This window comes from Dendrobates tinctorius, unplaced genomic scaffold (genome assembly GCF_039654945.1).
Source record: "Dendrobates tinctorius isolate UK_male_01 unplaced genomic scaffold, ASM3965494v1 ptg000031l, whole genome shotgun sequence".
Classification (NCBI taxonomy): Eukaryota; Metazoa; Chordata; class Amphibia; order Anura; family Dendrobatidae; genus Dendrobates; species Dendrobates tinctorius.
Window position 1 is genome coordinate 22,617,290 of NW_027361699.1, and position 27,742 is coordinate 22,645,031.

The following is a 27,742-nucleotide window of genomic DNA, read 5'->3' on the forward strand; positions in this document are numbered from 1 at the left end:
GGAATGCCATTGAACTCAATGGGTTGCTTATTTTATGCATTTTTGCAGCATTTTCGAGGCGAAAAAAAGCGGCAAAAACGCATAAAATCCGTGGGAATTCTGGACGTGTGCTCAAAGCCTTGGGATGTGCCTCAATTAAGAGGGAGCATGGAATAAAAAAAATAAAATACCTGAATTAATCTTTTTGCATAGGTACAGAAACAAAACTCATCTTTAATTCCTAGATAGAACAACATTACAGTCCTGCAACTCTTGTAAAGTAACATTTCCACTGTTTATTGTTTTTACTAAAAGCATATTAATTCTGTACCAACGTTTCATCCATATAACCTATTTCTCAGGCTGAATAAAAGTTGCAGTCTATGAGGCACTGTTACAAAACAGGTGTTGGTCACAGATGTCCCCTTCATAAATGCCCCCTTAGATATCAGCCATAGATTCCTCCACAGGTGTCAATCACACATTTCACTACTGAAGAAGATGTCTACTACAACCCCTTCTCAATCGCTATATTTCTCCATGTTAAATAAAAACAGCCTGTAGAGATCTGTGGGGCTGGCACCATTTCAGTGATGTCAGCGCGCCTGCTCTCCGGGACTTGTGTGACATTGAAATGTCACGCGAGTCCTGCAGCACATCAGTGGCCGCTTCACTCTCACTTCCTTTCAACAAATGAGACATGTGGAGGAAGTCAGAGAGCAACAGCAGCTCTCACTTCTTCCAGATTACAGTTTCGCTGAAGGAAATGAAAATTAAGTGGACGATGATTTGCTGCGGGGGTCACGTGACATAACAATGTTAAGCAAATCCCAGGAGACAAGGTGCGGACACTGCTGAAACAGGTCACACACTGGAAGTGAGTGTAGGCTACAATTATTTTCATGGGGGAAATATAGTGATTGAGAAAGGGTTGTGCGAGTCATGGACAACACCTTTAATGTAACTTTTGTGCGGCTTTTGCTAGTCAGGTCTTCAGGTCAGCATGGCATACACATCATAAAAATGACCCCAAAAGTATTAAAATCTCTTCACCACCTCAACAACTTGTCTGACACAAGCCACACTAAGGCCTTATTGGCAGTAGCATTCTTATCTTTTTCCTCTAGCCCGCCGACTAAACTCACAGAGGCTGCAACTAGATCAGCTGCTTAGAATCAGCCCACTGGTATGATGCCAAATGGGCCTGCTACTTTAGAATTAACACAGCAAGTCATTACCCCACGGACTGACTTGAACACACTCTCAGCATCAAGGCCATATTTTATAGATTCAATCCTTGGTTAGCTCTCCACTGCTCTTAGTTTCTCCCCAGGAGATCAGGCTAGGTAAATATTCTCTCATTCAACCTAATTTTTGCTTTCAGTTCACATACATCACCTCCCCCTGACCAACGAAATGCCTAGCAAGTTTAACTTAAGAATCTCTTAAAATCTCATTTTTATTAGCTATATTAAAATACAAAGGACTACATACACAACAAAACCAAACTGAAATAAAAAACAGGGTAACACTCTACATAATATTATGGTAACAAATATATACAAACATACCCTCTAATAAGGGATGAGGCTTCCATCAATGTAAGAAGGGCCTGATGTTCCCTAATATTTTTCCTAGATAACCCTCAATAAATCGCCTGCCTGTCCGCAGAGGTTGAAAACCTAATAAATCCATGACAATGGTGCCCCCTGTCAGGGATCCAATTTCACAATCCCAGCTTCAGTTCCTGGTTTGGAACTTGCAGCTCTGTGGTGCCCCCCATACCCTCAGGGCAGTCAGGGAGCTACACCTAGGATAAATAGTGGCCAGAAGGGCTGCCTGGTCGTGTACTGGCTATTAGGCACTCTGCAGTGAGGGCGGTATGTATGTCCCCAGTCTCAGGCAGGTAATACACAATAACCTCTGTCCATCACTGCCAAATACCCCAGGACACACTTTGCTGCCACCAACTCCTATTTCTGATATTAAAATCAATATCGAGTCAGGAGCAAACCCAACGGTAGCGTGAATTTAGCCCAGAGGACAGGGCAATACGTTTATAGAGCAAGGAATACAAAGCTAGTAAATTACAATATATACAAACAATTATAAAATAACAAGGATTAAAATAAAGAACTTACAGATATCTCAGTCAATGACATGCCATGTGGGAGAGGGGGAGGGGAACCTTCCCAGAGCAACAGGTCAAAAAGCATAGCTGGTTTCCCAGGCAAAAGACTCCCTGCTAATTGGGCTTCATAGGTGGACGAAGCTATGGCATGCACTCCCCTTTTGAAAGTTACTAAAAAGCTTATGAGTGCCGTACCTCTGGGTGAGAACCACGGACAGAGACAACAGGGGTATCATAGGTTTGTCTACGAGTTTTCCTTCCATTTAACACTAAACATGCCATGCCTGGCTGGCTCAAAAATATGTTTCTCAGCTCCAGTGGGTAGCTCTCATTATGCAGATGCCAAAAATGTAGGTTTCCCACCTCTATCAATAATCGGTGCCATTATTTTTGATCTTAAATGAACACTGTACTAGACAAAGAGCCATGTGCTTCAGGCAGACAGGATTTAGCTGGTCAGCAGCTCCCTTTACACCAGTGTGTGTAGCTGGAGAGAGGGGGGAAGAAGGGAGTATAGAATTACACAGGTAGACTGAGAGGGCATGCTGCTATTTAGGAAGGGAAAGCTGCACGGGGGATCATTGCTGGAGCATGTCATTCACAAAACTAAGGGGATGTAGCAGAGGTCTGTATCTGTGACTAGAGCAAATAAAGAAAAAAAATACGTCATATTCCTGACACCCCCGCTCTTCAACGAATGTCCCTCGGTAACCCTAGGATCCCCTAACAATATAATTGAGTGACCAGGGACAAGGCAATTTCTCTGTCCAACACTCAAAACCATATGTAGAAGAGTCCCCTATACAAAGCAAAGTGAGAATGTGCAATTATAAGTGACAATGTGCAGATACAAAAGTACCATAACTTCCCCACAAAAAAACATCCAGCTGTTCTTAATTAGACCTATGGTAAGTGCTTTTTGCTTTTTTATCTACTTTATCGTGGAGATTGGCACCCTAATATATTAGCGATAATGGCGTCCCTGCTCCTCAACAACTCCCACTAGGTACCCCTAGCTTATCCTGATAAACATATTATAGCAATAAATTATATGTCATAATGGCAGGCAAAAATGCCCTGGTTATTGATAAATAGGCGCTTAGCTTATTTGATGTCTTTTCTGTTCCACAATTAGTGCCTCTTTGCCTCTTTAAGGGCTTCCCCATGTCCAGGTTCCTCAGGACGTTGATAAAAGTGATGTCTTAAAAAGGTAATGAATAGAAATGAGCTAATATTTCAATGTTCGGTTAGGATTACAATCGCCGAATTTGCAATATTTGCCGATTAATTTGTTGAATATTCACCGAACATAACTAAACAACATCCATCTCAATGGGAGGCAAAAACAAATGCATGCACAACACCTTATAACGGCCCCAAGTGCTGCCTAAACACATCAAATGAAGGGCAGACACCAGAAAAGTGGCCTCAATTCACCTACAGTACTAATTGTAGCATGGCACTGCAGCAATCAGCCAGGCATGAGGTATCGGGGTCTGGGACAGCATTTACAGCTTTCAATTGAACTTCACAGTAAGATGAGGTAGGTGAGGGATCAGTGTAGGCCTCCTCTGCTGGGAGCCCTGATACCACAAGCAACACCTCTAACTGCTTTCATGCTGAGCCACACTCAGGTGGCACAAATATCAGTTTTGTAGACTACTATTGTCAGAAAAATTTAAGGATAGTAACACATGTAGTTGAGTCCAAGGAAGTGGAGGCCTGACAGTCTCGGAGGCCTACTGCTACAGGCTACACACATGAAGGAGATCCAACTAGGAGTCTACACATTTACAAAAATTAGTGGCAGACACAAATAAAGTGAACAAAGTGGCATCAATTGCAATAAAGTAGAATTAGTATAGCGGGGACCCACACCTCTTCCACTACAGCCAACCCAGCAGATGGAAACTGTAACGTGTAAGGTGGTGGAATCACTGTTCTGTATCCCTCTGAAATCCTGGAAGGGGCATAACTAGGTGGCCTACTAAATCCCTACAAGGACAAGTGGCAGCAGGTGAAAGCTGCGATTTAAGGAGGGACAAAGAGGTGGCACCAGGTGCTACTCCATGGCTGACTTACAGAATGTGGCAGCTGACCCCCTACAGTGGGTAAGCTGCTATGGCCCACAGGAGGGATAAAAAATACAGGCAGACACTGTAGGGACTCTGGAACCATGGGCGCAGATGGGACCGACTGAGGGACAGAAAAGCACTGGCATGTGCGGTTTGGACCTGGTATTAGACAGATGGGCACCATCAGGTGTGATCTGGACTAGCTGATGGACAGGCGGACCTGGGGAAGTTGACAACTAGAAAGCATGCAAGGCAAACTAACAACGTAGCTCAGGCACCTGCATATTGGAGGAGAAGCCTTAAACAGAAGGTGTCGACCAGCTATAGGTTGGGAATACCTTAGGTTGATATGGGCGGTCCCTTTAAGAGGGAGGGAGCGTGCCCATGCGCCTTCTAAGCATAGTTCCCGGTCCTACAACTGAACCTTGGTGGACACCGACACATAGGGGGTGAGATGAGGAGGTGGTGTGTAAGTGGGAGACATTGAATGTCCTGTCTGTTAGGTATGAGGAGATCCAATAAAGGGCCAAGTCTGAAATGCCAACAGATCAGAAAGTCTGTAGTAGGGAATGGTCCACTGTGTCAAAGACAGATGCCAGGAGAAGGAGGAGGACAAACTCACGTTGCTTTTATTTGGGGGTTAGTAGGTCATTGGTGGCTTTAGTCAGGGCAGTTTCAGTAGAATGGTGTGGTCTTAAGTCAGATGGTAAGCGTCCAACTGACTGTTGGGAACCACAGATGACTGAGTCTACATATCTATTCACACATTGTATGCCATAGGCATAGGAAGTCTTCTCTAAAGATTCACAGAGTCAAGAGGAGGAAATCATCTGCACCGATGGCCACTTTTTATCAATTTGTTCCATGGCTGGATGAAATTTTGTCCGAGCATAAACCAAACCCTCATCAACAGATGTTGTCCCCATTGGGTGAAGGTGGTCCATTTGTGATGCGACTCAGATATTTCAGGTGCCCTAGGACTGTATTGTGCTGTCAAGGCAGGAAGAGGAGGAGGGTCACCCTCAGGGTGAAGAGTGGGAGAACAGAGAGGATGACGATGAGGTAGTAGATCACACTTGGTGTAAACCCAGTGGCATGCAGCTGAGTAGCTCAGCAGAGGAGGAGGAGGAGGAAGACGAGGAGGTTACGTAGACACAAAGTTATGCAACCACGACAACCAAAGCATCCTGAGGCCCAACTTTGGCAGTGGACAGCAGCATTCGTGGTTCTGCAGTTGGCTACCTTGGGTCTTTTTTTCAGACCGGCAAAAATCTAAAAAATCATGTTATCTGTCAACTTTTTAAAAAACAATTTACTAGAGTAAAAAATGAAATAATTTCAGTACTACATGCATGACCTGGCACATGCACGATCAACATATGTTAATCTGGAAATGTCATTGTGCTGAAATGCAGACTAGTGGGTTTCGCCAACCTCTGTCCACCCAATGAACCACATCTTCTGATACTTACAACTCCCTCACCATGGCAAGTATTGTCACACATGTCTCTGGCCGAAGAACATCCACTTGTTTACCCCCTACAGTTGGGGTGATTGGGAGCCTGTCAGCTGAAACGGAATTGGACATGCCTGCTGTTTTTGACTGATCTTACATACCAAGCACACCCCATCTTTCTCAATCCACCGTAACATCCCCGTCTGCACCTCTCTTACAGTCCAGAACCTTGTTGTGTGTTCACCCTACTCCACCCTGTGTAAGCACAGCAGCAAACCCTCATTTGTGCAGTTCTGCTCATGTACAAGATTCTTCACTCTTACAATGGCACAGTTAACAGCTTGAATTTCACCATCTTCAATCTACTAATAATAATAGCCTTTATTTATATATCACAAACACATTACGCATAGCTTTACCAGTCAGCAGTTCGTATAAAACAGTCAAAAGTTACAAAGTTTAATATAAACAAAGCAAAAATAATGACGACTCTGCTCTTCAGAGCTTAGAATCTACAATGAGGTGGGGGTGACAACAATTACAGGTGCTTATTTACAATGATGGTACAACCCTTCTTGAGGAAATGGGGGGTAGATAAATGCCGCATAAGCCTTTTGGGTACGGTTGAGTTTGATGGTGAATTATGTTCAGAGAAGAAGATAATAAGCTATAAATATAAAAAGGACTTTGATTAGGGAACGTGATAGGCCACCCTAAACAGATGTGTTTTAGGGAGCACCTAAAAATGTCAAAGTTGTGGTTATACTCCTAATTTCATGGGAGACAAAGGATAAGAGGTGAGTCATCTAGGTAAGAGATTGAACTGAACCAGGCAAAGTCTCTGTGTGTCTCAAAGAGTTTGAAAGTTATGAGAGGCCATGAGAATTGGCTAGAGATAGAAACTGGGAAGCAGTTGGGGAAGTGGAGCTGTTGAAGTCTCCCAGGATAAGGGTTGTCAATTTTGAGGGCATGAAGTGTGGCTGCAACCCATAAAAGTGGTCAAGGAAGTGGGTGGGTGAGCCTGGGGCCCGGTATATGACTGCTACTCTGAGGGTAGGGGATGGAACACCCAGATGGTATGAACCTCAAAAGTAGAATGGCATCCAATCGGCCTGCATTTATTTATTGGGTTAAAAACTGGATTGTTGTTGGCAGCGAGAAGTGTAAGGTTATTGTGTAGTTAGCAGTGATCATACAGCGGATATACGCATATCCCATGTGTTGCAATCTGGATGTGGATAAGCCGTACGCTCTCTATAATTTTTCTGGGAACTAATTATTGTGAACAACTTGCAGCCTCCTCGGATGATTTGTCGCCCAATCGCATCATTGTCTGGACGATAGGGGCCAGCTGAGTGTTATTCGCTACTAAGAATCCAGCATTTGTTTCTGTATGACTCATGGCCTGTGATCTCTGTGATTATTGCATGGCCACTCCAATCTGCTGGCCACAGAAATGAAGCTTTTCAGCCTTATGGATACAGATGGTTTCTGAAAGCTGATGGTCGTTGCAGTCCCTCCAATGCCAGTTGCCCAATCACCATCATTTCTCTAAGAAAGATGTGCCTGTGCTACAGCAACAAGTCACAGACAACATCACCTGTTCCCTAAAAAAATTCTATGTCTGCCAGGATGCATTTCAACAATGACACCTGGACAAGCAAGCATGTACAGGGGAGATACAATGAGATGACTAGGTACTGGGTGATTCTGGTAGCTGTAGGGGTAGTCGGGGAAGGGGCTGCTCCACAAGTCTTGAAATCCCCAAGGTTTGCAGGGCGCAAGCAGAAAGAATTGTTTCAGTGTCGATGAGGCCTGTATGACAAAAAGATCCGCTCCAAGAAATTTCAAAGTGAGATATCCCCTACTGTATGACATTAGTAACAGATTTTTTTTGTTTTTTTTGTGAGGATGAGGCCTGTATATTGAGTAGATGTTCCAAACAATTTCAAAGTGAGATGTCCCCTACTGTATGACTTTAGTAACAGAAGAACTTTTGGGGGCCTGCCAATGAGGCCTGTATAACATTGACTAGATGCTTAAAACAATTTCAAACTGAGAACTCCCCTTCTGTATTCGGTTAGTAACATAAAATAATTTTTTTTAGTGTTAATGTGACCTGTATAATTTAGAAGTCCATGCCGTTGGAATGCCCTCTTTCCTATAGTTGCTGCTGGTAAGGTGCAGTTTTGCTGGAGAAATATGGCTGACGTGTCATTACATAAACTGATTAGGAAAAGGGCCATGACAACCTTGGGAATGGGTATGTACAATAGGGTCAATAACTGGATGGTTATGGGAAGTACAAGATCCAGAATCCAGCCAACAACTTTTACTCATTTACCCAACACCAATTACCAGAGAGGATTTGATGCTTGTCAGAAGATAGGTGTAACAGATGCACGTCTCAAGCTAGGTATAAAAGAAGCCCATGAGAAATTGGATGCCAAAGATGCACTTAATCTAGAAGATAGGGTCAAAACAATTTCAAACTCAGATCGCGGCTGCTATATCACGTTTGTAAAAAAAAAAAATTTAATTAATTAATTTTAATGTGCAACAGCTCTGCACACAGAACAATTTCAACGCCACTAAATGAAAAGGTTGGATATAGCGTGCTGTATCAACAGAAAAAAATAAATATTTTAATGTGCTTGAGGTCTGTAGACAGCTTCATATCACCACCACAAATACGATGGGCTGTATCACATTCAGCAACAGAAAAAATTATTATGATTTTTTTAAAATAAGTATTAGGTCAACAAACAGGTTCATATCACCGCCACAACATGACAATGTGGGATACGGCAGGCTGTATCACATTCAGCAACAGAAAATATTATAATTTTTTTTAATTGCACATTAGGTCTGCAGACAGGTTCATATCACCACCACAACATGACAATGTGGGACACGGTGGGCTGTATCACATTCAGCAACAGAAAAAATTATGATATTTTTCAATGTGCGTTAGGTCTGCAAACAGGTTCATATCACCACCACAACATGACAATGTGGGATACGGCGTTCTGTATCACATTCAGCAACAGAAAACATTATAATTTTTTAATGTGACTTAGGTTTGCAGACAGTTTCATTTCACCACAACACTAAATGACAAGGTTGGATACAGCAGGCTGTTTCACATTTAGCTAATGAAAAAATATTAATTAAAATGCTATACTTGTGCCTGGAGAACAATAGAAGCAGTGCACTTGTAGGACATGTGCTCTGCTGGCTTTGTCTGTGGATCTCAGCAATGACAAGAAAAAATGCTGGACACACTGGACACTAGCTACACACATGGTCAAAATTGTTGGTAGACCACATTTAATGACAGAAAAACCCACAATGGTGACAGAAATAACTTAAATCTGACAAAAGTAATAATAAATAACAAATCTATGAAAATGAACAAATGAAAGTCAGACATTGCATTTCAACCATGCTTCCACAGAATTAAAAAAAAATAAAACTCGCTATTTATATGGACCGGGACATGTGATTTCAGCAGCCAATGACACAAGCCATTGTGTCAGGTCATTGTTGGGGTTTCCTGCGCCCTGATTGGCTAACCACAATGTGCACACAAAGTTAGGGAGAAAAAAGACTGTTTATAAGAACGCCATGCCTCTGAGCTCTGCAAACCCCCTCCCCTCATCAAACATGTGCCAAACGCTCATGATAAACCACCATTATCATTGTTAAAATGTTGAAAATAGTTTAGTGGCAGCGCAAATATTTTCCTGCAGTTTTACCGAATGTTACAGATTTTTTTTCTGATTTTATAAAATTTCGCTCGTGTTTCCAATCACAAATCTGAATGTGCCATATTCATGCCGAATTTATGTTTGACGATCGTTTTCTGAACAAATTCGCTCAACACTAGTAATGAGCCCAACATCGCAAGCTCAGTCAGTGGGCATCCATGTTTAAATAGCCAATATAGACTCCTCTCATTAATTAATTAACTTCGTTATGATGAAACAGCAGGGGAACATTGACCCATAGAGGTGCAAACAAAATATGCCCCAAAGACTAATGCGTTCTACCCTGGAACGCAAAGATCATCACTAGGCTTTCCTACACACATGAATAGCTGCCATTGCATTCCACCCTGGAACACATCAACACATCATTGCGCACCCTTAACTGAATGTATCCTCTGAGATACATGATATTGCGCTCCATGCTGGAACACACCGCTCTCTGGCGAGGCATATCTGAGCATGCTCTCTGGAATACGCTCCACCCTGGAATGCAAACCGAGGATTTAAAGCGAACCTGTCAGCAGGATTTTGCTATGTAACCTACAGGCATTGTCAGATTGGCACTGTTGAACTGATTAAAATGATACCTCCTGGCTTGAAGAACTCTTTCTTTTTGTTCTTGTGTAATCAGTGTTAGACGTTTTCAATTCATGATATGACCACCGTGCTCTAGGGCAGGACTGTTGGCAGAGTCTTATCTTCCTGTTCTAAGGCAGAGAAACCAAGGAAAGACCTGCCGACAGGCCGCCCCGATGCACAAACATATTACTCATCACAGAGGCAAAGAGAGAGACTGATTGTTTCTGGTTCGTGGCCTGAATGTAGGCAGAGTCTTATCTTCCTGCTCTAAGGCAGAAAAACCAATGCCCATCCCGAAGCACAAACAGTCTGTCTCTGTCTCTCTCTGTCTCTAGGATGAGGAACATGTTTGTGCTTCGGATTAGGTTGTGGACAAGTCTTTCCATGGTTTCTCTGGCTTAGAGCAGGAAGATAAGACTCTGCTTACAGTCCCTTCCCGGAACACGTGCATATCATTAACTGAGAACTTCTAACACTGATTACACAAGAACCACAAAATGGATTTATTCATAGCAGGTATCATTTTATTCAGTGTAACAACGCCAACCTGTCAATGCCTGTAGTTTACTTAGCAAAATCCTGTTGACAGGGTTAACCACTATTTACCACTACATCCCTCCAATCAACGATATTTATAGGTAATCCCACTGGAAACCAATGACAATACATTAGATTTAATGGTACATTTGATATATACATAGAGGGAATGAGGGAGAAGGGGTTAGAGGAGGGATTCAAGCCCTCATAACCCTTATGATAGATAAATAAATAACATATGATAGGGGTATCCCACAAAAGGATAATCCATTAACCCAGCAATCTTAATGATCAAAAAAACATAAAAATTGAGTTTGGTTTGAGTTGGTATACATGCAGCACATAAACGCATGTTCACATTAGCCACAAAGCATGCAAGACCTACAAGAGACAAAATGAGCAAAAACTCTGCTGTAACTGAATAAGTAAAAAGCAAAAGGGCATTTAAATAATACAGAGTTCTTAGTAATATTGTTTTTGATCAAAATCACCTTTTCAATAGTGGGACGGCTTTTATGCTATTTTTGATCAAAAACAGTATTACTAAGAACTCTGTATTATTTAAATGCACTTTTGCTTTTTACTTATTTAGTTACAGCAGGGTTTTTGCTCATTTTGTCTCTTGCAGGTTTTGTAAACTTAGTTATCAGCAATATAAACATAAAAAGACCAAAATCTCTAAACTAGCTAAATTAGATGAATCAGACATAATCCTTGGACCTAAAGGAAGGTAGCATGAAAGCTGTTCATTTAATCCCTTTGGGGACATATAATTCTAAAAATCCATTCACTTTTTTTAAGTATATATCTGTTGTGGTCACCCTTCCCAAAGTTCTTTCTAACCACCTCTATGACACAAAATGTGTTGTCTATCATCTAAATGTTCACCCACTATTCTTCTCAATTCTCTTGTCGTCTTTCCAACATAGTTATACAGGCAGGTGCTGGTAGCAATATAAATCAGCCCTTACAGTTTGCAAAATCACAAATTTAAAACCTTTTCCTGTAGATGCACTTTAAAATGTTTTTCCTGGACTCATCCAATCACAGAACTTACAACCACCACAACGGGAAAAAAAACACACACCTTTCTATCTAACCAAGTTCACATAGATGACGGTTTCTCATAGAGACTATAATCCAGTGGATCCTTTAATGACCGTCCTTTTCTTTAGGTCTCACTGGGTGTTGGTGAAATTAACTCTTTTAAACCTGGGTCCACTAGTAGTATATCCCAATGTTTCCTCAATACATGATACACCTACTCACTTAGATCATCAAATGTCGCTAATACCCTAGTGATTCAGAAAATGAATTATTACAAAATTTCTGCAAAGATTCTTCATGTTATGATTTTGTTGAATGACAACAAATGGCATTTTAACAGAAATGTAAAGACTTTTTATATCCACTATATAAGTAAAGCTATTATTTGATATCAGTCTGATGTCTAGAGATTCATTTTACATTGTATGTTAATGTGTCAGCATTAAAAACATATTTCACAATAGCAACAAAGAGTATAGTAAAAAGCAACATCTTAGCACAATATATATTAATGGATAAATCATTATTACCCCTAAATGGCTTGAACTTATTCTCCAAGTCAAAATCCTGCCTCCCCGATCTTGACAAGTCAATCCGCAAGTCTGGACAAGTGGCGTACTCCTCAATAGTTTTACTGATCTGATAAATCTTATCCGTAACCGCATCTGGAGCTGGACCTAGAACAGAATAGCAAAACAAGTAAAAGTACAAGTTTCTGAATGATAAAATATACACAAAGACAAGAAGCAGATGTAGATTGTAATTTAACAGCTACTGTGGCAATTGAAACTGTCAAGGTCTAGTGACAGAATTGGATGAGAAGCACTGGTTGCAGTCAACAACATCTGGATTCAGGGCTATGAAGAAATATCTGCTTGGAACAATATTTTGATGATTTATGAATCTAAAGATATAATGTGTCAGTTTTCTATGTATGTGTTAACAATGGATTTTCAATGATTTGCAAAAATAAAATCACAAAATTGTTCTTTGAGGTTTCTAGGGGAATCTTACATGTTTAAGTTTAAAAGAAGATTTTTTTAAATGATGTAAATGTCTTCTTCTATAAAATACCTAATTTATTAAAAGAAGGAAAAAATTGCTTCAATATTAAATAATGTAGAAAATTATGCATTCTGAAAACTATTCACATTTTTACTGTCCTCATCAATGAAATACTTATGCAGAGGAATCTTTTGTTAAATATATTTAAAGTAAAGCTCCACCTTTGAATAGAATTAGATTTTTATCATAATATCTTAACTTTTTAACATATCTCTATTTTAGATTTTTTTTGAGTCCTTACCTCCATTGGCAACATTGAACTTGATTCCAAAATCTCCACCAGGTCCTCCTGGATTGTGGCTTGCTGTTAAAACAATTCCTCCGATTGCCTTAATTTTTCTAATTATGCAGGACACAGCCGGTGTAGACAGCAATCCATTCTGACCAATAACCAAGCGGCCAATCTACAAGCAATAAGGAAAGAAAGAAATAATTGATAGTCCTATTGTGATATATACACAGTAAAAAGTGACAGCAGTGTCATTTTCCAATAATATTTATTATTATTATATAGAATTTTAGAATTTTAGACTATACTTCATGCATTTTTATACTGACCTATCTGGCACCATGCATTATGACTTCTGTTCCCTTAATGAAGCATTTTATAGTTGAGCTATGCCATTTGATATCATTTCTATTTGATATCCGTTCCACTATAATATACTGTAAATGTGTAAACACTGAGCGCTTTAATATATTTGTTACTAATCCAGCTATGTTTTTAATATCTTAAAGTTCATAGATATAATTGTGGCAGGCCGTGCAATTCATAGTGGTAGGTTTAAGAGGTTTATTCTCCTTCTCCATAGGCATCAACAACCTACTCAGCCCTTTAGTAAGTATCACTATGGTGGGTTAATCAAGTTGTCATACCCCCTCCAGTGAAGACATTTATGAGTTTAATTTAAATATGTGAAATATGGTTTCCTCAGGTAACAAGTGTTAATTTCCCTGTGGACTGCTGTAAAAACCAACAAGACGTCACTGTCTGCCTGTTTGCTTTTGTACAGAACTTGGTGAAAGGCTAAGTCTGCCCAGCTACAGACAGCAGGGACCATGTAACGGTAAATTCTACGGCTCGTCCATCATGGGGATGAGGATTGAGAATCTCTGGGTAGTGAAGGTTTGAGGGAGCTAGTAATGGAAGAGAAGAGAAGAGAGTGCAGAGATCTGGATAGGAAGAGAACTATTAAGAAGCTGGAAGGCACAGGGAAATTTAGAGGCGACTGAGATCCAGTTTAGCAGGCAAGTGGGTGAAACCCATTAGTGGGATAATTTAAGGAAGAAGTGAGTCCAGTGTTGGCCTGATCATAGAATCATAGAATCATAGTGGGATGTGGGAGGCCCTGTAGAGAAAGGTCCTACCCAGTTGAGGACATAGTAGAGATGTGGCTCTAAAGGCCCCATCACACTAAGAGAGATCGCTAGCGATATCGCTTAAGCGTCACCAATTTTGTGACGCAGCAGCGATATTGCTAGCGATATCGCTATGTGTGGTACTTACCTCCGACCAGCTCCCCCGCTGGCTATCGCTGATTGCGCGAGAACGTCCTGGGCCGTTTCTTGTCGGCCGCTTCCTGCTGGGCCTCATGCTGGCGCCGACAAGCGACGCGTGGATGCGGGCGGGAGGACGTCTTCATCGCCGCGTCTGACAGGTAAGTAACGACCGCTGACTGCTGCTGCATCGCTGATGAGATCTGCCTGTTTGGCAGCTCACTAGGGACCATTTAGCGATGCACCAGTGATCCTGACCGGGTCGTATTGTGGTTGGGATCGCTGCTGCATCTCTAAATGTGACGGTACCCTAAGAGAAGCCCTTTTTAATAGATCACAGACTGCTGTTTGGGTGCAGGGTTCACAGCGTAACATATTGACCCCTGCGTCCCTGCATCAGGAAGATGGAGGTTTATCTGATTTGCTCTGCTTGTTTACCATTCACATGTAAAGTGCAATTGCCCTAAACTGATAAGAATGCACCTCTGTATGAGACAGAAAAGTTGCAATGTGTACTGCCTGCTGCCTTGTGTACTTTAGTGAATGGCTAAGTAAAGAGTACCTTGCTTTTAAGAACATGTCTGTTGTCTGTGTCTTGAAATCTAATTGAGCTGTGAGAAATGGAACAGGACCAGCCTAGAGGTGAAACTACCAATAGCAATACTGGCAGCATACACACACAGAACTCTCATCTTTTCTGTAATGTACTGGGGTGTTGACCCTATGACACTCTCACATGGCTACCACCACGATCATCGTTATAGTCACACAGCAAGAAATCGAACTGTAAAACAGAGAGAGGAATCCTTACAGTGTGTATATTGCACACTGTTAGGATTCATCATGATGAAACCAGATACAGATTCTGCTGAAAAGTGTGCCTGTACTAGAAAACCCTCTTGTCACAACTCTGTGATCAGATTGCAAGATGTTAGAATATATAGGACAGGGGAGTGGCCAATACTGAACAGCTGAGATCATCCAAACAGGAAAGCTTCTGAGACTCTAATCTAAACAGTTTAACCCATGCACTGTTAACAGAAACCTGCATCATTTAATATAAAGAAGTGCTTCTAATCAGTGCTGGAGTACGTCAAATCAGACGCTGCGGTCTTCTGGGCCCTCCCTGTTGCAGCAAACACATGACACCCCTTTAATGGAATTCATGTCAAGGACATATTTTTTACAAGATAGACTCCATTGACTTCTAATGACATCCATCCAGCTTCCATTAGGGTGTTGCATGAGGGACAGGGGAAAGGAGGAGATATGGCTCATATGTGGAGAAAGCAGCATAAGTTTTTTCTGATAAGATACATTACAATGTTTGTTATATTGACTGGTGCTATTAATTTATTCAACATTTGAGGAAAGGGCAGGATTCATAGAATGTTAATGATTAACTTATTATATCAATATAAAGTAATGTCTGTATAATAAGAAATAAAAGAAACTTTATGTTCTGCTAAAGTTTCAATAAGTGAAAATTATAATAATATAATAAGAATATGTTAAAGTGGTATTCCCAGCTCTGTCCTCATGAATGAGATGAGAATAACTCAGTTCAAACTATGGCCATTGGGAAAAGGTGATGAATCAGCTGCCCTATTTCCGTAACTCGCAGAAGAAGTAAAAGGGATTTACGGAAATAGTGTAGCATAGCGAGCTTCGTTCTGGCAGCCTCAGAAAGAATGAATGGAGCAGCGAATGAGCATGCACACTACTGCTCAAGTTGAACAGGAGACAGAAGTTTCCTTTATGGAGATAGGTAGGACTTTCAGCATTTCAATCCTTACAGATCTGTAAGTAATCAACGGTTCTGCAAAGATAGATCATAACTTCTTCTTGCTTCTGTTTCGATTGCACAAGTTATTAATTTTTTGACTGGGTGGTGGAATTTATTCTAACTCACACACTGATGTTTCACAATCCATTCAGTAAGGGTTTCCAGGATTTCATTAAAACTGTATAGAGTAGGTAATCATATTAATTTAATTAGTACTGTACATGTCATTTTTGTATAGTAAATACTCAATAAATAACCATTTGGGGTTCTTTGTTGACTGGATTGAAAAACATTGGTGTTACATAAGTGTAATATCACAATTGATACATGTGAAAAAGACTTGAGTATCCTAATAGATAACAGACTGTACATGAGTCAACAGTGTGATGCAGTAGCAAAAAAGGCAAACACAGTTCTAGGATGTATAAAGAAAGGCATAGAGTCTAGATAGCATGAAGTAGTTATCCCCCTCTACTCCTACTTGGTCAGGCATCATCTGGAATACTGTGTCTAGTTCTGGGCATCACACTTTAAAAAGACATGAAAAAACAGGAGTAAGTTCAGAGAAGAGCTACAAGCAGACTGCAAACTATGTCATATGAGGAACGATTAAAGGATCTGGGAATATTTCTCTTGCAAAAAAGAAGGCTAAGAGGAGACCTAATAGCTGTCTACAAATATCTGAAGGGATGTCACAGTGTTGAGTGATCATCCTTATCCTCAATTGCACAAGGAAACACAAGAATAACTGGAATGAAACTGAAAGCGAGAAGGCACTGATTAGATATTAGAAAAAACTTTTTGACAGTGAGGGTGATCAATGAGTGGAACAGGTTGCCATGAGAGGTGGTGAGTTCTCCTTCAATGGAACTCTTCCAACAGAGGCTGGACAGACATCTGCCTGAGATAGTTTCCTAAATCCTGCATTGAGCAGGGGGTTGGACATGATGACCCTGGAGGTCCACTCCACCACTAACATTCTATGATTCTTTGGATTAGAGATGAACGAATTGATCCACAGAGGATCGACTTTGATTTGAATTTCCTGAAATTCACAGGTCCCTGCGAAATTAAACACTCAGCAATTCAATTTCCAAATTTGGTGCCATTTCACACACTATTGAAGACTCAGAGTGGGCTAAACAATGGAGTCCTATACAATATTGTAAAAGCACGTGGACACAGTTTCCACTTTTTTAATCACTTCACGATGCAGTTAGTGTCCGTTTTTGCATCTGGTTTTCCTCCCCAACTTCACAGAGCCATAACTGTTTTATTTTTTTGTCCATATAGACATATAAGGACTTGTTTTTTGTGAAACGAGTTGTACATTTTAAATTACACCATTCATTTTACCAAAGTGTATTGAAAAATGGGAAAAACATTCCAAGTGGGAAGAAATTGTGAAAAAAAGGCATTCTGACCCTTTTTTGGAATTGTTTTTACGTTGTACATTTTTTGGTAAAAATGACCTCAAAGTATTATTCTGCTCATCAGTACGATTACAATGATACCATATCTGTGCAGTTTTTTTTATTATTTTATGGCATGGAATGACGCACCACTATGCCAGCTCATGTTAAATGCCGCTGTCAGAGTTTGATAGGTTAAAAGTTGTGGCGGAGCTTTGCTCCACGTGCGATTGTTAGAGGCCTGGCTATAACCATCAGATACTTATTAAAATTGAGGGTACCCCATTTGCTTTTTTTCATTTATTTATTAACAAATACAATAAAATGCACACCCAAGATAACCTTAGTTCACAACCTCCAGGTGTTCCAACAGCTTGAGTCTACACCACTGTAATGTGTCCATAAAAGGTTCCAGTGAGGTTTACGGGTCTTACAGCTGACAGCAGACATTTAAGGTTACCTGAGTTCACAGCTACTTGGTTTCACAGTAGCTCAAGTGCCGCACTGATGAGTGCTGAGTGCCGAATTCCAGATAGTTCATCAGTCTAGCACTGGCGCTGTGCAGCATGATAACCAGCTGCTATGAACTGGTTACTGCAGTTCACAGGCTGACTTACACAGAGCTTATTGTGAGAACCACTGCCTGTGACCTGCGGTAACTTTAATTACGCCACCGCTCATCACTGCAGTGGGTTCCCATGATACCCTCAGTGTGTTCTTGATGTTGTGCTGAGTGGTCACATTACTGATGTCATTGCTCAGCACTGTATCCGGATGTAAAAGAGTCAGGGATCCTCATGGGACCTCATCTTTCTGGATTAATGGCAGACAATTAAGGATTACTTTGATTTCCTATTTTTATGTTAATATATGGGTAACAGAGGGTAATTGTTGGGGAGTTATTTGTACAAATAACGGTCTTTTCTGTGTGTGTCTTTATTATTTTTGACTATGGGGCTAGTAATGAGGGTGTCTGATAGACGTCTCTCCATTACTAATCTCTGAGCTTGATGTCAGTAGACAAACAGCTGACATCAACCTCATAAACTATTACCCCACTTGCCAACACACCAGGGCATGGGGGAAGAGAAAAGGCTAAGCGCTAGAATTGGTGCATCTAATGGATGAGCTATATCTGGGGCAGCTATAACAGCTTTTAAAAAAAGATCTGGATGATTTCTTCAATACACATAACATTGTGGGTTATAGTTAATTTCGTGACAAAATACAGAATTGGTGAGAAAGGTGGAACTTGATGGACCTAGGTCTTTTTTCAACATACAGTGGGTACAGAAAGTATTCAGACCCCTTTAAATTTTTCACTATTTGTTTCATTGCAGCCATTAGGTAAATTCAAAAAACTTCATTTTTTCTCATTAATGTACACTCTGCACCCCATCTTGACTGAAAAATACAGAAATGTAGAAATTTTTGCAAATTTATTAAAAAAAAACTGAAGTATCGCATGGTCATAAGTATTCAGACCCATTGTTCCGTATTAAGTAGAAGCACCCTTTTGAGCTAGTACAACCATGAGTCTTCTTGGGAATGATGCAAAAAGTTTTTCACACCTCGATTTGGGGATCTTCTGCCATTCCACCTTGCAGATCGTCTCCAGTTCCATCAGGTTGGATGGTGAATGTTGGTGGACAGCCATTTACAGGTCTCTCCAGAGAGGCTCAATTGGGTTTAGGTCAGAGCACTGGCTGGGCCAGTCAAGAATGGTCACAGAATTGTTCTGAATCCATTCCTCTGTTATTTTAGCTGTGTGCTTAGGGTCATTGCCTTGTTAGAAGGTGAACCTATGGCCAAGTCTAAGGTCCGGAGCACACTGGAAGAGGTTTTCATTAAAGATATCTCTGTACTTGGCCGCATCCTTGTTTCCTTCAATTGCAGCCAGTAATACTGTCCCTGCAGCTGAAAAACACCCCCACAGCATGATCTTGCCACCACCATGTTTCAAAGTTGGGATTGTATTGGGCAGGTTATGAGCAGTGTCTGGTTTTCTCCAAACATACCACTTAGAATTATCACCAAATAGTTCTATCTTCATCTCATCAGACCAGAGAATCATATGTCTCATAGTCTGTGTGTCCTTCATGTGTTGTTTTTTAGCAAACTCTATGCAGGCTTTCATATGTTTGGCACTGAGGAGAGACTTCCGTAGGGCCACTCTGCTATAAAGGCTTCACTGGTGGAGGTGATAGATTACTTTGTGGAACTTTCTCCCATCTCCCTACTGCATCTGTGGAGCTCATCCACAGTGATCTTGGGGTTCTTCTTTACCTCTCTCACCAAGGCTCTTCTCCCACGATTGGCTGTGGTCAAAGGGGTAAGGTTTCTCCTTGTGGAGAGTGACATATCAGCTCTGGCTTGTCAAGGTAAGGAGGCTTATTCGCCATGCAATACTCCTCTGGGAAATATAATATGCAAATTGCCTCTTCAGAGAAAAAGAGGGCTTGAACTCTACAGTGCCACCTGTTGGAAGTAGCGATCGTACAAGTCACAATCAACCCTTTGTCATGAATTACAAGGGGGATATATTTGTATATCCCACTTTCCAGTTCCGGGTTGGAACTTACAGCTCTCTGGCACACCCTTACCCTCAGGTCCATCAGGGAACTACACCTAGGACAAGTAGTCACCAGAAAGGCTATTAGACACTCTGCAGTAATCCACTTAAATAACCTTCGTCCTTCACTGCCAGAGTTTCTTCAAAAGCCCACAACACTTCACTGCCACTAGCTCCTGATTGTTATATGAATAGCGGGTCAGGAGCCCACCCAACAGTAGCGTAAAATGTAACATAGTGGATGTGATGATACTTTTAGAGCAAGGAAAACAAAGCTAGTAAAATTATATAGTTTTACTCCAAAAAGGATAGGCAGTGTTTACAGAAATATAAAAGATGTTACAAGCGAGACAGATGCATTATATACAAGCAATTATAAAATAACAATGGAATAAAGATGAAGGAACTTACAGTTATTTCATTCATTCATTCAACAGCTGCACTAAAATAGGCTGAACTAGATGGAAATAAGGTCTTCCTTCAGCCTTCAAAACTATGTTACTATGTATGTTAATGGTATACCATGTGGTGGAGGGGGAGGGGAACCTTTCCAAATCATCAGGTCAAAATGCACAGCCTCGCCTAACTTGCTCCCCTGGCAGAAAGACAACTTCCGAAATGGGCTTCATAATTTATACCCTCTGTCCCATGATTTCGAGTGGGTGGAGCTATGGAATGCACTCCCCTTTTCAGATGTTACTAAAACCTTATTAATTCCATATCTCTGGCTGGAAACTGTTATGAATGGGTCACCAAGGAGGATGGCAGGAACAGGCTAAGCCACCAGAAGACCAGAGAGGTTGGTAACTAAGCAGATTGCAGACCCCTGATCCTATCAACACAACTAGCAGTAGCCGTGGAGCGTTCCTACGATGCCCTAGACGCTTCATCGCAGCCAGAGAACTAACTAAGCCTAAAGACAGAAAGGTGAAATCTAAACTGCCCCGGAGCAGATCCCCAAAGGAATAGACAGCCCCCAAACATATATTATCGGTGAGACAAGATGAGACACAAACACAGGCAGAGAACAGACTGAGCAAACGGTGGGGCCAAAGCTGTCTAGACAGGGCAGGACATAAAAGATACTGTCTGCAATCACGCACAAAACCCTAAAAAAGTCCAACACTTCTGATACACAAAAAACATGAGGTCACACGACCTAACACCAGCTAAATCAGCACTCTGGTATAAACTGGCAGCAAAGCAAAAAGATACTAACATAACAGGGGACTGAACAAGCTGCAACATATGAAGCAGGGCCCAGCGCTGCCCCCATCAGGGAGCACGCTGAACCCTAGCAGCAAAACAGAAAGCAAAAAAAAGACACAACCTGATTAGATGCAAAGGATTAGCAAAAGAATCACTTAGCTGAACCATGCAGATCAGGCAGGGGACAAAAGAACTCCAAATGCACACGGAGGAAATCACCAGCAACCTCCAAGAGCAGCCAGCTCAACTATATGCTCCCAGCCAGCAATCCCAGGTTCCCAATCATCGTCATCAGGTGGGGAACCTCCATCAACCTGGCCAGCTCCACTACTCTCAGCAACCACCAGAGGGAGCAGAGGGAGCTTCAGCTCAGAACTCCAAGCAAGGGAATTCACAACAGGAAACCTCATAGAGTGACGATGGGATTATCATTATTCTTGTCCTGAGGTTAGCTTTCCGTTAAGACTACACATGGAGTGAATGTGTAGATAGGTTGGGTCGAAATCCATTTCTCGGCTCCTTCTGGTCACCGAGGTCTCACAACGCACCTTTGGAAAGCTCTAGCCTGCAGTTTCCAGAAATATAAGCTTCGTGCTTCTATGAATATTCTGCGCCTGTATTTGATCTTAACCCCTTAGCAACAGAGACAGTGTGCAGCTTAATGACCAGGCCAATTTTTACAATTCTGACCACTGTCACTTTATGAGGCTATAACTCTGGAACGCTTCAATGGATCCCGCTGATTATGAGAATGTTTTCTCATGACATATTGTACTTCATGCTAGTGGTAAAATTTCTTCAATAAGTCTTGTGTTTATTTATGAAAAAAATGGAAATATGGTGAAAATTTTGAAAATTTTGCAATTCTAAAACTTTAAATTTTTATGCCCTTAAATCAGAGAGATTTGTCCCACAAATTTCTTAATAAATAACATTTCCCACATGTCTACTTTACATAAGCACAATTTTGGAAGCAAAATTTCTTTTTGTTAGGAAGTTATAAGGGTTAAAATTTGACCAGCGATTTCTCATTTTTACAACAAAATTTACAAAACCATTTTTTTTTTAGGGACCACATCATATTTAAAGCCATTTTGGGGGGGGGGAAATGACAGAAAATACCCAAAAGTGGCACCATTCTAAAAACTAGACGCCTCAAGGTGCTCAAAACCACATTCAAGAAGTTTATTAACCCTTTACGTGCTTCACAGGAACTAAGGCAATGTGGAAGAAAAAAATTCACATTTAACTTTTTTTTGCAAAAAAATTTACTTCAGAACCAATTTTTTTTATTTTCACAAGTGTTAAAAGAGAAAATCAACCACAAAATTTGTTGTACAATTTCTCCTGAATACGCCGATACCCCATATGTGGGGGTAAACCACTTTTTCAGCACACGGCAGAGCTTGCAAGGGATGGAGTGCCGTTTGACTTTTTCAACGCAGAATGGGCTGGAATTGAGATCGGATACCATGTTGGGTTCGGAGAGCCCTTAATGTGCCTAAACAGTGTAAACCTCCAACAAGTGACCCCATTTTGGAAACTAGACCCCTTAAGAAACTTATCTAGATTTGTGGTGAGCACTTTGAACCTTCAAGTGCTTCACAGAAGTTTATAACGTAGAGCCATGAAAATAAAAAAAAATCCATTTTTTTTCCACAAAAATGATCTTTTCGCCCCCAAATTTTTATTTTTACAAGGGTAACAGGAGAAATCATACCCCCACAGTTGTTGTGCGATTTGTCCTGAGTACGCTGATACCCCATATGTGGGGGGAACCACTGTTTGGGCGCATGGGAGAGCTTGGAAGGGAAGGAGTGCCATTTTGGAATGCAGACTTTGATGGAATGGTCTGCGGGCATCATGCTGCGTTTGCAGAGCCCCTGATGGGCCTAAACAGTGGAAACTCCCAACAAGTGACCCCATTTTGTAAACTAGACCCCTTAAGAAACTTATCTAGATGTGTGGTGAGCACTTTGAACCTTCAAGTGCTTCACAGAAGTTTATAACGTAGAGCCGCGAAAATAAAAAATCCATTTTTTTTCCACAAAATTGATCTTTTTGCCCCCAAATTTTTATTTTTACAAGGGTAACAGGAGAAATCATACCCCCACAGTTGTTGTGCGATTTGTCTTGAGTACGCCAAAACCCCATATGCGGGGGGGAACCACTGTTTGGGCGCATGGGAGAACTTGGAGGGGAAGAAGTGCCATTTTGGAATGCAGACTTTGATGGAATGGTCTGCGGGCGTCATGTTGCGTTTGCAGAGCCCCTGATGGGCCTAAACAGTGGAAACCCCCACAATTGACCTCATTTTGGAAATTAGACCCCCCAAGGAGCTTATCTAGATGTGTGGTGAGCACTTTGAACCCCCAAGCGCTTCACAGAAGTTTAAAAATGCAGAGCCGTGAAAATAAAAAGTCTTTTTTATTTCCACAAAAGTGATTTTTTAGACCCCAATTTTTAGATCCCCAAAGTTGGTAAATAGTGGAAACCCCTCAATTCTTGATCCAACCCTAACCCCAACACACCCCTAACCCTAATCCCAACCCTAACCCTAATCCCAACCCTAATCCTAATTCTAACCCTAATCCTAGTTCGCCCTAACCCTAATTCTAACCCTAGCCCTAACACTAGCCCTAGCCCTAACCCTAGCCCTAACCCTATCCCTAGCCCTAACCCTAACCCTAGCCCAACCCTAACCCTAACCCTAGCCCTAACCCTAGCCCTAGCCATAGCCCTAACCCTAACCCTAGTGGAAAACTGAAAAAAAATATTTTCTTTATTTAATTATGTTGGCCTAACTACGGGGGTGATAAACGGGGGGGTTATGTACAATTTTTTTTATTTTGATCACTATGATAGTTTATCATAGTAATCAGAATGAATGAATGGAATATGACAGCCGGAGACGGCAGATTATCGGCGGGCGCACTGCGCATGCGCCCGCCATTTTCTTCCGGATCCAAGATGGGGCACCCACCGGAGGACGCCGGCGGGACGTGGGACCACCGGGAGGGGACCCTGGACCACGGAGAGGTACCAGGGGGATCGGGGACCCTAGTTCTCTCTCCTCTGATGTGCGATCACATCAGAGGAAAGAGAAATTTAAGGCAAAATCGCGGCTTTTTTTGCGGTTGCTTTTATAGGGTTAATAACGGCGATCACAAAAGCGGGGTCGGCAAAAACCAACCGATTCATGTTCTCTGGGGTCTCGGCTACCCCCGGCTACCGAGACCCCGGAGAAAATCTGACAGTGGGGGGCGCTATTCACTTTCTCCACAGCGCCGTGAATTAGCGGCGCTGTGGTTTAAGTACACTTAATTACCGCCGTTAAAAGGCGTATCGGCGGTCGCTAAGGGGTTAAATGAACACTGTACTAGGACAAAGGGAATACGTGCTCTTGACCTCTTACTTTCGATTTCTGATCTCACACACACATTTGGTTTTTATCATAAGTCATATGTCATATTGCAAGACTCGTTAAAGGGTTGATTGTGACTTGTAGGATTGCTACTTCCAACAGGTGGCGCTATAGAGTTCAAGTCCTCTTTTTCTCGGAAAAGGCAATTTGCATATCAGTTTGGCTGGACGGCCAGGTCTAGGAAGACTTCTGGTGGTCCCAAACTTCTTCCTTTTAAGGATTAGCCACTGTGCTCTTAGGAACCATGAGTACTGCATAAATTCCTTTGTTAACTTCGCCAGATCTGTGCCTTGCCACAATTATGTCTCTGAGCTCCTTGGCCAGTTCTTTTGACCTCATGATTCTCATTTGGTCTGACATGCACTGAGAGCTATGAGGTCTTATATTGACAGGTTTGTGCCTTTACAAATCAAGTCCTATCAGTTTAATTAAACACAGCTGGACTCCAAAGAAGGAGTAGAACCATCTCAAGGAGGATCACAAGGAAATGGACAGCATGTGACCTAAATATGAGTGTCTGAGCAAAGGGTCTGAACACTTATAACCATGTGATATTTCAGTTTTTCCTTTTTAATAAATTTGCAAAAATTTCTACATTTCTGTTTTTTTCAGTCAAGAAGGGGTGCAGAGTGTACATTAATGAGAAAAAAAATGAACTTTTTTGAATTTGCCAAATGGCTGCAATGAAACAAAGAGTGACCAAATTAAAGGGGCCTGAATATCTGCCTTACCCACTGTATGTAACTATGTAACTACGTAACTTGTGTCATAATTCCAGAGAGTGCAGAAACTCTTCCAATCCAGATACTTTAGAGAAAACTAGGTTTGGATCCTAGGTCATGGATAGAGATCGGCGGACACATGGATGTTCGGATTTGACCGAACAGTTACGAAATGTTTGAGTTCGGGTACCAGAACAGTACCCGGACACGAACACAGACCCCATTCACTTGAATGGGGGGAACGAACATCCAGTGTTTGCCACGCTGTCATGTGCATGACAGTGCAGCAAACACCACTTTTGATCAGTGGTAAAGTCATCACCGCCGTCAGACATTCGCGGTTCCCACGCTGTCAAAATACAGCATGAGCCAGCAGCTGTGATCGGAGGTATAAAGTTTACAAAATTTACCTCCGATCACTGCTGTCACCTGATGGGACTAAGGCTCCCATCAGTTGACATCTGCTGCCGCTAATAACAGAGAGAACAGGAGAGTCTGATGGGAATATTCATCACCCGGCGTCTGCGCTGTAAATAAATAATAAAAAAAAACGGAGTGGGTATTTTTGATTTCCAGCCAGGCAAAACTGACAGCTGGGGGATGCAACCCTCAGCTGTCAGCATTATCAAGAAGAGAGGGGTTCCTACTCCGATATTTAATTATTTTAAAAAGTAATTTAAAAAAATGGCTTGGGGTTCCCCCAAAAAATCTCATGTTCCAGAGGCCTGTTCACTGCAGTTCATATTCACTGCAGTGAAATTCTCCCGGTGAACTCGCCTCTGCACCGTGAGACTTTTTCTCACGATGCTAGCAGGGATCTCACCGCAGTTCATTTGCCCGGCTGGGAATGCAGCTTCAGTGACCTGCAGAAACCTAGATGACATCACATTTAGTTACTGAAGCTGCGTTCGCAGCAGCTCATTCACCAGTGGTTCTCAGCCTGGACTGGATTGGTGCGTCATAGAAGTTTATAAAGTTGAGCCATGAAAATAAAAAAAATTTTAAAAAAATTCCCACAAATATGTTTTTTAGCCCCAAATTTGCATTTTTACAAGGGTATCAGGAGAAAATGGACTTCAGAATTTCTTGTACACCAACATCCCATATGTGGTCAAAAACTACTTTTGAGGCACAACGCAAAGCTCAGAAGGGAAGAAGTGCCATATTGGTCTTCATATTTTGCTTGACTGGTTTGATGATGCCATGTTACATTGGTAGAGCCACTGAGGTGCCAGACCAGCAGTAGCCCCCATAAGTGACTTAATTTTACAAACTACACCCCTCAATTCATTCATCTGGGGTGCAGTGATTATATTGACATGATTACAGAATTTTTATAACATTAGGCAGAGAAGAAAAATAATTAAACTTTTACCACCAAGATTGTTTGTTAGCCCCAGATTTTACATTTTTATACTGGGAAATGAGTAAAATGACACCAAAATTTGTCCCACATTTTCTGCTCAATGTAGAACTACCCTATATATAGCAGTACAGTACTGGTTAGCCACACAGCGAGACACTGGAGAGACGGATCGCTATTTGCCTCCTGGAACTCAGGTTTTCCTAGATAAGTTTGCAGACTTCATAAACAGAGCCCCGAAGTGCTAGAAAAGCAGAATACCCCCTCAAGTGACCCCATTTTGAAATTTACACCCCTTTGGGAATTTATCTACAGGTGTAATAATGATTTTGAATCCATGGGTGTTTTACAGAAACAAGCAGCAGTGGATGTTGCTGAGTGAAAATGGCTAATCTACTATTGTAGTGCTCAAACATTGTAGTACATAACATGTTGTAGTCACCAGAACATTATGCCCATGTCATGCTTCTGGAGACATGCATCCATAAATAAGGTAGCCTCTCATCGCTACCAAAATGGCAAACAGGATTTAGGAGTGCAGTTAATTGGATTTCTTTTGGGGGGTCAGGTGCCATAACACTTTTCCAAAACATTTGTACTACCAGTAATGTGGAAGCCCCCTATATTTCCATTAACAGCTGAAGGACCTGAGTGGGGACTTGCTTTTTTGTGGATTGAGTTGAAGATTTAATTTGGATAATTTTACATAACATTTAGGATCACATTTATTCAGTGCTCTACGCTGATGTCACGCCTGGAAGCAATGAAGGGTTTCTCTGGCAGTTAACCATAAAATGCAACACAATTCCCACTTCGGGTCAGCAGAGGGAGCTCTGAACCCAGAACTGAGGGGAGGAGCTGTCTCTGGGGGCCAGGAAGGAGTGAGTCAGTTAGTGTGAGGAGGGTGTCGTGTGCAGACATGGAGGAGATGCGCTGGGGAGACTGAGGAAAGTGGAGAGCTCAGTCCCAGTGATAGCGCATGATCTGGAGCCTGGTCTCCAAGGGTGTATGGATACTAACGGTCCTGCACCAGAAACCAGAGGAATAGGAAGCTGTAAATGCTCTATTCCCACATAATCCTCAGAGGCACAACAGCTACGGGTGAGCCAAGAGAGATA

At 41.6% G+C, this 27,742-nt stretch overlaps 1 protein-coding gene across 1 annotated transcript in view; it reads right to left on the reverse strand.

Moving 5' to 3' along the window:
• PGM5 (phosphoglucomutase 5) overlaps nt 1-27,742 on the reverse strand; it is a 386,192-nt gene that overhangs the window by 270,471 nt on the left and 87,979 nt on the right. Inside the window, exons 2-3 of the mRNA XM_073572252.1 lie at nt 12,881-13,043; nt 12,105-12,251 (exon numbers count right to left, since the gene is read on the reverse strand). Of these exons, the coding sequence (XP_073428353.1) occupies nt 12,105-12,251; nt 12,881-13,043 (310 nt within the window). The remainder of the gene's footprint in view (nt 1-12,104; nt 12,252-12,880; nt 13,044-27,742) is intronic.